The following is a 13,047-nucleotide window of genomic DNA, read 5'->3' on the forward strand; positions in this document are numbered from 1 at the left end:
TACTCTACTCGTATAAGCCATGTGCTCTCCCACTGTTATTACCAATTACCCAATTTCTGTCTTTCTTTCAAATAACAATAACCGAATCCAGCTCTCCTCACATGAACTCAGGGATTCCCCATAGAGAAAACTGCTCCACATTTTCATCTCTCCTGCTCTGAAACACAACAGCCTCTCTCGTATGGAGCGAGATCAGAGGCGAGGGAATTTCGGGGCCAAAAAGGGATGTTTCTAAAGGGGTGCCTCTGGAACTGAGCATGATGGAGTGTGTGGGTGGTGGGATTTATAAGCTGGCACCGTGTTTGTGGTGTCTACCAGCGAGGCGCCCTGCCAGTGCAAGGAGATACTGGAACCCCAGAGGTTTTATGAGACTCAGACATGCAAGCTATATATAACCGAATCAATACAGCACAACATTCCAAATGGAAGCATAAAAACATTAGAACTGCGAAACCTTTTGTTACAATCACTGTCTGGTGAGTGGTGAGACATACTCTTTCTCTTCTGAGATGAAGGGCATCCACGCTGTAATAGAAACAGCCCTCGGTCAGCAGGTGCAGACAGGGTATAAAACGCCTGTGCGTGTCAGGATGAGAGCAATGGAGCCAAGAACTGTGCCTGACTTGCCTGGGAACTCCACAAACATCTGCTTCCAACCATGGAGAGCAGCGTTTGATTCACAGTTTAGGCTCTTTCTTATTTGCTCGCATTATCTGATGCATTATTCTTGTCGGATTTTCTAAATCAACTTTACTGAGACCGATAAAGCATAGACTGCATGGTCAGCTTTTGTTGATAAAATAGTTTTCTGTACTTATTATAGGCTATTGAAAGGACAGCGACACAAATAATAGCCCAGGTACAATTGTTTGCCCGTTAATAAGTAAGAAGAGCTCATATAAACAAGGCTAAATCATTTAGCCTACCTAGAATGATTAATTCAGGCCATCGCAGAATATGTTTTTCATTGTTTAAAATGTTTGAAAGCAGCTTAATCAAGTAGTCAAATGTGAAGTCCAGTTTTAAAGGAATTTCGTCAGGCGATTTCATTACTTTTTAGCATTATATTGAGCATAAAGGATAAAATCACGCAACATATATTTGTAGATTGTGAATATACTGTAGCTTAGCTATGGCAATAGTAGAAGAGTGCTGCCACCTAGTGGGACTTGTACTCCAGTGCTAGTGGTCTTTGTTGTCTACAACAAAATCGTTTAATTTTACGGTTTAATTATTATATCGAGTATGTTCAGAGTTTCTGACAGTTAAGCTCATTGGAACATATATATGGATATATCCAGTTAATGTGATGAACTATTTATGTAAACCTGAAAGAAACTAAATTTTAACACACCTTGCATGGAAACATGGTTTTAGGTAACTGGAAAACATGGCATCCAAGTGGGTGAGATACAGGTGCATCTAAAAAAAAATCAGAATGTCATGGAAAATGTCTTTATTTTCTGTAATTTAATTAAAAAAGGTAACTTTCTTATATTCTAGATTCATTACACAAATTGAAATATTTCAATAGTTTTTTGTTTAATTCTGATGGTTATGACACAGCTTAGGGAAATAATAATAATAATAAAAAATCAGTATCTCTAAAAATTAGAATACTTTCTCAAAGATCAATCAAAAAAAGATTTACGAAACAGAAATGTTCAAGATCTCTAAACCAGGTTTAATTATGCACTCAATACTTGGTTGAATGATCATGGAATATCATGGTCATCAAACTACTTTGTGGTTTTGACACTGTGGGCAGGTACGAGTCCTCCAGACTCCAGACCTTGATTTCCAAATGAAATGCTAAATGCAGTTTAATCTGAAAACAGGACTGTGTACCACTGAGCAAAAGTCCAGTTCTTTTTCTCCTTACCTCGGGTGAAATCCTTGTGACGTTTTGAGTGGCTTGACAGCTGTAGCCCTTTTCTTGATGCGCTGACTCCGGCTTCAGTCCACTCCTTGTGAAGCTCTCCCAAGTCCTCGAATCTGCTTTTCCTGACAATCTTCCTAAGGCTGTGGTTATCCCTGATGCTTGTGCACCTTTTTCCACAGTTTTTCCTTCCAGTCAGCTTTCTATGAATATTTTTTATACTCTGTGAACAGCCAGCCCTCTCAGCAATGACCTTCTGTGGCTTACCCTCCTTGTGGGTACTGTCAAGTCAGTAGTCTTTCCCATAATTGTGGTTGCATGTTTTAAACTAGCCCAAGAGGGCTAACCCAAGAGTATTTGTACTCAAAATTTATCAAACTAATCAAGCTCAAAATGAAATATTAAATTTTTTGAGATACTGAATTTATAAGTTTTCTAAAATGTAAGTCGTACCTATCAGAATTAAAACAAAAAAAACCTCTTGAAATGTTTCAGTTTGTGTGCAGTGTATCTATAATAAATGAAAGTTTGCTGTTTTTTTTAATTAAATTACAAAAAAAGACATTCCACGATATTCTTTTTTGTTGTTGTTGAACCTGTACAACCAATAACAGACAAACCACAAATAATGGAATTTGACCAGCAGAGGGCGCTGCTCGTTATAGCAGCTTTGCACCTTTTTCGCTTTCATTCGTCTTCCTCAACTGAACTAACTAGTGATAGCCTTAGGTTTGCCATTTAAACTAGACCGGGGTAAACGATTGTAAGTGTATTTGTAAGTTGTTCAAACTTGAGGGCTGCTGTTGTTTGATTCAGTTTAACTTAGTTTTGATATTAAATGTATCTGTGAATACGTCTAATGTATAAAGTATGGGGATTATTATTTGTCCACTAGAGGGCGGCGCATCATAATAAATGAACTTGTTTTGTTCTGCTAAAGGAAGGAGAATTTCACTCAGTGTTTACGTGAAAAATCACCTATAATATCAGCAGTTTTTTGTAATCATAGCACATATTACGAATAAATATAATGTGCGTATTAATACTGCTGCTTTTAGTTAAGTCCTGTCTAAAAACAAGAAGCTTGCCATAAGGACTCACGAGACACGATAAAGTGCTAGTATATGTTAAGGATAATTAGGACCTTTAAATAATTCACTTTGATCGTTATGTGTGAAAACTGCCTCACTTATTATAGAGGTCAAATCTTTTAGACATCAATGTCATTATTGTGAAACACCTCAGAGCCAAATGGCAGGTTGTCATGCTGAATCAATTTTAGCTGCACCATTCTGTTTGAAGTCTTAAATGCTTAATTTAATGCAGTAATTCAATGATTTGTGCTGATAGGCCATGTGTAGTGTTTCTTAATAAATTTGACTTGGCTTCACATGACCTGATTTACAGGTGCACAAGTCAAAGTGAACTAAAAATAGAGACAAAACAGACTACCAAAACCACGAATTCATGTTAACGGCTTAAAGAAATGTTTAGGACTTTTCCTATCTTAGAATAGTTTGTGTCTAAATGTTTTGGACTGTGTATGTTCTTTTATTTTCAGTCAGTGTCAACTTGACACTTTAAGTCACATGGCTTTATGGCTCAGTTCGAAAAATTCAGAACTAAGCAAAGATGGTATGTAACCAAACAGCACACTCCTAGCACAAGATAAATAGGAAGGCTAATGGATAGGCTAGCTATTGGCAGGTATTACAGACCTCGGAGTTTTTAACCTTTGACTGAATTCCTTAGTCTAGAAGTAATTTGAGAGCATTAAATGTAGAGTGTTTGTAATTATCTCCACCTCATCTGCTTCACATTTGCTGTTTAATCTCACACAAGGAAACAACTGTGTGTCTAGCCGTTTGTTGTTGTTGTTTAACTAAGAAATTATCATTTCTTTCTTTTGAATCTATACATACCTAAAAATTTTTAATAGTAGTGTATCCGCAGTCTTCCGCAAAAACATGAAGCAGCATTGCTGTTTTCAACATTGGTAAAAAAGAAACAAGAAATGTTTCTTGTGAACCTAATTAGCATATTAGATTGATTTCTGAAAGATCATAATGGCACTGAAGACTGGAGTACTAGCTGCTAAAAATTCAGCCTTTGGCATCACAGGAATTAATATTTTTAAAATAGAAAATATAAGTTAAAATAGAAAACATTTATTTTAAATTGTAATACTATTTCAAATATGAATTCACTTTTATCATTTAAAACGGTTTACTATATATTTTTTTATTTTATTTTAAATTGTATTAATATCAGAAATATATTGTTTATCAGCCATGATAATAATTAGCAGTTTATAGGCATTGACCAAAAGTGTCTGTGCATCTTATTTAAATATCATGACGAAAACAGCTGATAATGCAAATAAATGTTTCGTTTCAGCCACCGCATCTTGACAAAATTCAGCTCCATATGCACATCCAAGTACATGCTGCTCTGCCAAGTGGAGTTTTGGTCATATACCAACACAAATGTAATGGCTGCCGCTCTGTTGTCTTGCTCTAAGCCTGACACATTGTTATATTTAGACAACGCAGCCCTTTTTCACCCACAGAAATGGCTGCTTGAAGAATGGAGTGTCGGATAACCGCTCAAACCATCATAGTCCATCCACAGGAAAGAAATGTCTTGACCTCAGAGCGACAGAGAAAGATAAAGATACAGAGAAGGGAGGAAGAATATATTTTGGGGAAAGCCAAACCACAGACGCAGCTTCCAGACCTTTAGCATTAAACATCGAGCCTGAGGGTGTCACTTAAAGACTTAGACAGATGACTTTGTGTTTTGCCATTGAGCTACAAATTCTCCCATCTCTCGTTTCGGTCTGTTGTGATGACAGCAATCGAGAGTGATGAGGTTTTTGAAAAATGTCTACAGCAAAAATACATCTGGCCCTGTTTGCCGAAACAGACCTCAGTGATGTCGTCCCTGACAGATATATCAAATACATTGACTGTACTTTTGAACCGGATGAATACTGATGGAGAAACACCCCGTGCGACTAGTTTTAATTCCCCTCAGGAGTAGATTGCAACCAAAATCATCTTTAATGTTTGTCTATTATTTTATGTTGTGAGTTTCTGCTTCATTTGCATATACAAGCGTCTGTGTCCCCAAGTGTTGACTGCACAGACATGTCTGTGGCTAAAGCTACACCGAGCACCGTGTCAAGTGGACACCCGCAGTAAACCGAACGCTGACAGAGACTGGTGGAGAGCTTATGAGTAAACCCTTGGAATGCACTGCCTGGTTTTACACAGCTCCTCTGTTGCATGTGCCTAGTGCCACGTTTCACAGCGGCAACAGTGAAAGGTCATCCCTTTTTTTTCCCTTTCACAATTCTTTTTTCTCCTCCTCTTCTTGCTCTGTTTCTCTCACCGGTTTAAACACACCAAAATACGATGTCGCCAGTTTTCTCAACTGTCCGGATATGATGGTTATATACATGAATGAGAAGCAAAGAGTCAACTCAATAGTGAGTTCTACTGTCTCTACGTGAAAATTCTTCTAGACTGGAAGGACCTTTTGGCCTTGGTAGACAGATGACTTAATGCAGATGATGTGTTGAGACTTATTGTGTCTAGAGTTATTAAGAAGTGATGATGTTTATGTTTGTCATTGATTTATGGACAAGTAGTCAGAATTACAGCACTCTAAAATACATGCCATCTTCTTGAGAGTAATGAAAACAGGCTGTGGAGTGATGCAAATAGTTCATGTTTCTTTGCCTATCCAGCTGAAAAGTGTCCAAACCCTCTATAAAACCAGCTGAGACCAGTTTTGTTTGAAATCATACAAAAGGCCTACAAATTAAAACATATACAGTATGCACATTCTTTTAACATATACATTTTGTGTATTCATGTGTTCATGTTAAATTAAAAGCAAAAGGACTACTTGTTTATATGTTGTTAAATTATTATTTTTTGACAATTAATTTGTTCACTATAATTGTATTTATACAAAACAGGCCCAATTTTGCATTAAGCTGACATTTCAGCCATTTATCCTGAGAAATGTGTATTATCTACATTCCAACTTATTGCAGAATAAGTTTCATTTTACTAGGCTGTTTGCAAAGCTGAAAATAACTTCTGTAACACAAGATGAAATTAAAATATTTTGTTTTGTCATAAGAGAATAGTGGCAGCGACAGTGTGTTGCGCTGACTAAAATTAATCTTGCTTCATGTTGAGGACCTAAAATTGTATCATAATATTAAAGCAACTACTTACAGTTCAAATTGGAATAATCTGTAACATCATTTTTGATATGTTGTTAGGAAAACTCCATCTACTGTCAGAAATAGGAAAATACATTTATATCACTGTACTTCTTTTGTAAGGGTTAGTTCCAGACTTTGTCATCTTGCCCTTAAATGATATCAGAAAACAGTCCAGTAGTTGATCTTTAAAAGGATATTTCGAAATACTCACACAGTAAAACCAACCAAGCTGACTAATTGAGAAAGCTTTGTCTAGACGTCTATCCTTTGGGAATCTGTCACCCTGTAAACTGCAGCTGTTTTGTGAGTGATATGCTATCAGCTCTGACATCATTTATGACCATAACATCTAAATATCTGGCCCTCATTCTTAAGACACATGGAAGAATTGAACTGAAATGTGTAATCTATGTGAGTCATAAGTATTCTCTTCTTCTAACTGACTGTAAATCTTCTTTGCTCCCAAATTGCTTAGGATGTTGACCTCGTTTAGCCGTCTTATACATTATTTTTAGGTTTCTGTTGTGTTTGCCGATTTCATAAAGGCCATTCAGGTAAACAAGATTAAATGCACTACTTGGAAATTCATTTCAACAACATGCTGACATCAATCTAAGTTGTTCAGTTTGGCTGTCTGAAGCACAAGCTTTCAAAAGAAAAATTAAGCATTTGACACGGCTAACAATAATGTTTGAATTGTGGTCAAGTGTTTGTCATGCGGTGTGACCTACGTGGAGGATCTGCTAAATAGCCTGATCTGTGCTTTATAGAGCAACTTTCTGTTGAGCTGGAGTCCTGGTTTTAATGAGCAATTAAGTTCCATTAGCCCCCCACTAATTTTATAGGCAAATTTAGCGTGATGTCTTTACTGGTTAAATAATCACTGTCTGGCATGTGTTAGAAAATGCGTCTTAATAATAACAAGCAGACACACGAACCAGTATTGCATTTCTTGTTAAGCTTAGGCTATCGGTTAAAAATATGTTATGAGACTTAAGGAATAGAAGAACCACAATCACAAGTGGCTTTATCGAGACACATTATGCCAAATAAAAGTGCACACAAAACAAGCTATTGTTTCCCACAGTGCTTTATTACTCTGCACTTAGTGTCATCATGGGAACTAGCAGTGTGTACAATAAATCATCTGGTATTTTCAGAGAGCATTTGGCTTTACCGGACAGGCTAATTGTTATGGACATTTCAGCACTTAATATACAAAGCTTTTAGATGTCACTTGAGGATAAAGTGAGATGACATCACACACTTTCTCATGGCTAGACTTTTCTCCTGATTCTCTGGACGTGAGCCGGATAAATACGAATTGAAGCAGAATCCGAGGAATGCAGCTTAATTCTGTTTACACAAATTACATCAGTGATATTATTTTGGTTTAAAATTAACTTTTAACTTGTTTGAAGAAAATTCACTTAGAAGAAAATCAGATGTTCTCATTTCTGCTGTTTCTACTTTTATGGTCACTCTGGTTTTTGATACTGATTCTAAAAGTTTATTTTTACTTAGAAATATATATTTTATATAAGTTTTAAAAGTATAGACAAAGTGTATGTATATGTATACATTATTGTGTGTAGGACATATTGAACATATAAAAAAGCTTTATAATCACTATATGATTAACTGACCACTAACTCTCAAACAAGTTTGGTAAATCACGTTGACTCATTAAAAAGGACCAGTTCATAAGAGTAATTTTCATCACATGCTTTAATGTAGAACTGCCCTAAACTGCATATTTTCTGCTGTCAATAGCAATTAGCAATAGAACACAATTACCACCCACTGTTTTGGTGGTTTAAGTTCGAAAAGTAGTATTTTCCATTCACTTTCTCCATAGGCATTTTAATTAGCCTACTAGCTGCAAGATTATTCAAACGACCTTAAAGCCCCTAATAGATTTTTCAGAATGTTTTGCTAGAAATCATTTTATTCAAATTATAGGAAAATCCAAGACATATTAATTCAGGAACTATACTCTTGTGATCTTTAAATCTATAACACTTTAATGGGATGCTATGCTTTTTCACTTTTGGAATTTTAGTCAGTGTGTAGTGTGTATATTTGGGCATAATTACAAATCTCAAAGGAAGATATTTTCGTTTTTTTCAAGAACTACAACAAACGGCTCGTTTGGACTACAGCATTTGTTTCCCGGGTTTTGTGATATCACACAGCGGCCCAGTAGAATATTAAAAAAATTCCCCCCTATGAAAATTAGTTGGGGGGGTGGGGAGGGGCGAGGTGTGGTGAGAACCATAGACATGAATGTAATATTTAAATGATTTAGCGATTAAAAAAATAACAACAACAAAAAAAAAAACAATGTTATCACTGTTATATGTTTTGCAATAAATGTTCGTGAAAAGGCTCGGTGCGACCCTGTTTGTTCAATATTCTCTGGGTCTTAATCCGGCTCAAATTGATAGGCTATGTCATATTTATGCCACCCTTAACTAAACTGGAGCATACAGAGGAAACTTGTTGCTTTGGCAAGGGGCGGGGCAGTATTGAAACACTGTCTAAAAAGTTTGAAAATCACAACGCACTGTGACAGCTAACCAATCACATTACATTTCATTTATCAGAAGGCAGGCCTTCATCAAACCCGGAACTAATCAAGCCGTTTGTGCCAGGGTGGGGAGAAAGTATTGTAACAATGTAAATTATGTAAAAAAAGAATGCATTTTTCGAACCACCAAACATGTTCTAGTACACCCCCCAAAACAAATTCAAGACATTGTAAAAAAAAACATAATAGAACCCCTTTAAATTTAATAATGTTCCTTCTCTGTACTTTTTTGTACTTTTAGTTTCACTCTTACTCCTCTATTGCTAAACCTTTAATCTACTGTATTACATTATCTAGAGGACGACATGAGATAACAATACTGGTGTTGTCATCCCAATCCTGAAGGAATGTTGTCTAGATCCTGCAGATTTAAATTACACATGTATCTTACATCTCCCTTTTGACAAAAATGTGTTGGAGAGAGCTTTCCTGTCAGCTTTAGTTGCACCAGGTTTCAAATAAACCTTTTCAGTCTGGATTTCATTCTAGATATAGAACTGAGACAGTTCCCAGAGGTTGTCAATGACCTCCTCCTTTCTGTTGTCTCAATCTTCTCAATTTGAACCGTCAACCGTGAAGGACTTTGCATGCGATACTGTCTGCAGTAATATACAGTGGTGTGAAAAGTGGCAGTAATCAGGCCTGGGTGTGTCTATTGAACTCAGGTGTGATAACCACAGTTTTTAACAGAGGGGGCAAACACTTCTTCACACAGGGCCATGTAGTTTCACATTTTGTTTTGTTTCCCTTAATAATAAAAAACATTTTAAAAACTGCATGTTGTGTTTACTTGTGTTATCTTTGACTAATATTTTGCATTTGTTTGATGATCTGAAACATTAAAGTGTGAAAAAAATGCAAAAAAGAAAACAAGAGGGAGGCCAAAACTTTTTCACACCACTGTACTTAGCAATTGGCATCGCTGACACAGTTCACTTCTTACCCTGATGAAAGCTGTAGTAGAGTTGAAAAGTGGGAAAAGAGCCCTTTTAAAAAGAGGTGTTCCCCAGGGATCTGATCTTGGTCCTCTTCTTTTTTTTTTTTGTAAACTGGTGAAACATCTACTAAACAATAATAAAATGTTGTCAGCTTGCAAACTGTGCATATCTTGTTTGCAATTATATGCATTTTGACATAATACATAGCATGGCTACTTTTGAACGGTTGTACCGTAGTATCCACATCTACCAGCAGATGTCATGTTAACCAGCATAACATTAACCTGTTGGTCTTGCCCCACAATACTTGCTCTTGATCTACTATTATACTGTACCTGGAGTATCAGCCACAGTCAGTTTTACTAATTTATATTTAAGTGAAATCCATTTAATTAGTTTTATAGTTTCAGTCAAATTCTTTATTATGGTTGGTTTGCTTATTTAATACAGACATGATAATGTCAGGCAAAAGTTGATCTATTCAAAACTGAATAATAGAAGAGGATTCATCATTCATCCAAGTACGTTTCAGTAGTTGTAGGGCTTCATCATTCATCTCAGAGACTATATCAGGTTTGGTGGCCTCATCACTTGATTAATTAAATACAGTAGTCACTTAAGTCAGTAAGCTTTGAATCACTTTAACTTCACAGTGTCCATTTTTCCCACAGGCCTTTCCTGGTAATGATTCACCCACCACTCATGTGATCCTTCTAACCCTCCTCCATTGGCCCTCTCTTTTTTTCCCATAAACCTCTTGACTGTGTGCATGTAACTGAACCCCAGTGGAAGTTGCCATGGACCAGCTCCAAAAGCTTCAATCTTCCCTCCCTCTCTACTCAGTCGTCCTCTCATTTTCATTTTCAGCTGTTCTCTCCCACATGCTCTCCAACTCCACCAGAAGGCTCCCTCCCCCACCACCATGTCCCCGTTCTCCTTCTCCCATTTCCTTCTTTGGTGAAAATGCTGAAAAAGAGAAGGGGAGGAAGACCTTCACCAGTGTTGAGAGGGAGCAGATTGGCCACGTGTTTGTTTTAAGTTCTTATGCCTCATCAAGGCGAAGAAATAGCAGACTCAGCAAGTTTGCACATAAACACACCCATCTAGAGGCACAAGGTAACCTTGAATGAGATTGAAGACTGTAGAGGATACTATTAAAGCTCTTGGGTCCTTGGCCAAAACGGAGTCCAATTTTTCATAATGTAGACTCTAAAAAAAATTACATCACAATTGGTTTAATTTATAAAATATTTATCAACAATCAACCAATAAACTTTTTTTTTAAACACCTAAAACTTAAAAAGCTTGAATCACTTTAATTAAGAAATGCACATTAGCCAACTCTTTCTCTCTGCATTAAAAGCTCAAAGTGAATATATACTTGTACATTTAGAAATACTCAGAAGGTGAAACTAGTAAAATTGGCATCAATAAATAACAATACGTAATGTCTCATTTTGACAAAGTTTGACAACATGCATACTATCATTTTTGACATACTGACAAATATTGTTTCATTTCAGTCACTCTTAAACACATTAGAGGTTTATAAAGATTTAAAAAATGATGACTGTAGAGGTCACAATAAATGATCAAACAATTAAAAACAGGAAGTGAACAGGGAAATAATATGTAGTTTGTATATATACAGTGTAATAATGTGTGCTGTATCTCAAAAAGTTTCTGTGCTTTTACAGATAATTCAAGCTATAGTAGTGCAAATGCAAGTCTGTCCTCCACCTGTATATAAATGCATTTCAAACTTCATTTTCCCACACATCTCTAGACTGCAGAAACATTTCAGCTGTTATTTTTATTCTGACATTGCTAATGCATTTTGGAAGACTCCTGAAAGTGAATGCATATGTTATTCATAAAATGTTGTTTTGATGTTGAAGTTCTGCTAAGAAAGACAAAAGGTTGTAGCGAAGTTTTAGAAAAACTGGTCACTAAACTACAGCAGTTCACACATATTTATGTGACATATATAGTGTGTAAATGCTTAGATGTTAGCTTTTGGTGGCTGCTTCTCTAAGTGTACTTAACTGTACCCAAAACTTCAAAATCAGTTGTGCTTTCATTCACGTAGCCTAACACTTTGCTTGGCACAGAGTGTTTGGAGCAGTTTCTAAATAGCGGTTCAGTCACTTTAACAGAACACCAAACCTTTGACCTTTTGAGTGTTTATGAAGGAATCTGTTTGAGTCTTTCACAGGCTGCAAAACACAGATCTACATCCAACCATTATATGACCATTACCAGCCTAATGAAAGTTCTGAAAAATAAAGATGGGAATAACTAATAGACAGATCAGATATTATTATCTGTGCATATAGACCTACAAGTTTATGGAATGTTGATTCTGGATTGTGCAATGGATAGACTGTAGTTGGAACTCAGCATCACGTAGCTTTCACAACTCAACATCAATCTTTGGTACATCTTTTAAAAGTCGTAAACCAGCAAGCTTATTCTTTGAGTATTTTGGTGAAGCTCAGACTATTGTGTGTGTGGGAGCAGACTGTTGGTGTGATCTCAAAAGCAGTATCTGCATGGGTGCAACTTGAGATGTGACGTTCTCATTTGAGGGCACAGCAGTGTGAAATAGACATGTGCATGTATATGTATGCGTGCATATGGGAAGGGAAGGTGTGTAGATAAGGGGTTGCGTTCTATAAGCTGCTGTTGCAGTTGCGACAGAGAATCTCATCTTGCTCGGGGAAGAAGCCTGCGCCCACCAGCGACACGGAGCAACGAGAGCAGGTGAAGCACGGTTGGTGCCATTGCCGTTCCTCGAACGAAATGTACTTTCCTCCACCAAAACCTAAAATGAATTAAAAATCATGTAAAATGTCAGTGACATTTCAGATGAGTTCATCACATGATGTCAAAACTAAGATATCTGTAATCCCTGACACAGAACCACTGTCCCTATCTATTTTTAAACCAAAGTGACATCCATGCATGTTACCTGTAATAGGTTTTTTGCAGGCTTCACACTTCTTGGCGTACAGATTGCCAAAACATTTGAGGCAGTATGGGCTGTCATCACGGGAGGTGAAGTGTTGGCCAGCTAGTTGGACTTTACAGCTTGTGCAAACAAAGCACTCCTTATGCCACGGCTCATCCCTATAGGTCACACCGCCTTTAGCCAAGGCCTGAGGAGGAGAGAGTTCATCAGAGACACAAACAGTAACCTGTCAGCATGACTTTCCGTATACTTGACCTAAACCAAGTTACATGGAAAAAGGTATGATATTCAAACACATGCATAAATCCTCATGTCATGAGTGTACATTCATATGATATTCAGGAATTGCATGCTTGGGATGGGTCACAATGGGTGTATAGTTTACAAGTTTGCTTGCTTAACTAAATTTGCTAATAACTGAGCACCAAA

General features: G+C 36.8%; 1 protein-coding gene across 1 annotated transcript in view; it reads right to left on the reverse strand.

Moving 5' to 3' along the window:
• Positions 1–11,901: 11,901 nt before the first annotated feature.
• Positions 11,902–13,047, reverse strand: part of LOC113116755 (four and a half LIM domains protein 3-like) — a 12,441-nt gene continuing 11,295 nt past the window's right edge. The window contains exons 2-3 of the mRNA XM_026285090.1: positions 12,619–12,844; positions 11,902–12,471 (exon numbers count right to left, since the gene is read on the reverse strand). Coding sequence (XP_026140875.1) covers positions 12,320–12,471; positions 12,619–12,844 — 378 coding nt within the window. The 3' untranslated portion in view covers positions 11,902–12,319. The remainder of the gene's footprint in view (positions 12,472–12,618; positions 12,845–13,047) is intronic.

Source organism: Carassius auratus, chromosome 16 (assembly GCF_003368295.1).
Source record: "Carassius auratus strain Wakin chromosome 16, ASM336829v1, whole genome shotgun sequence".
NCBI classification, from domain to species: Eukaryota; Metazoa; Chordata; class Actinopteri; order Cypriniformes; family Cyprinidae; genus Carassius; species Carassius auratus.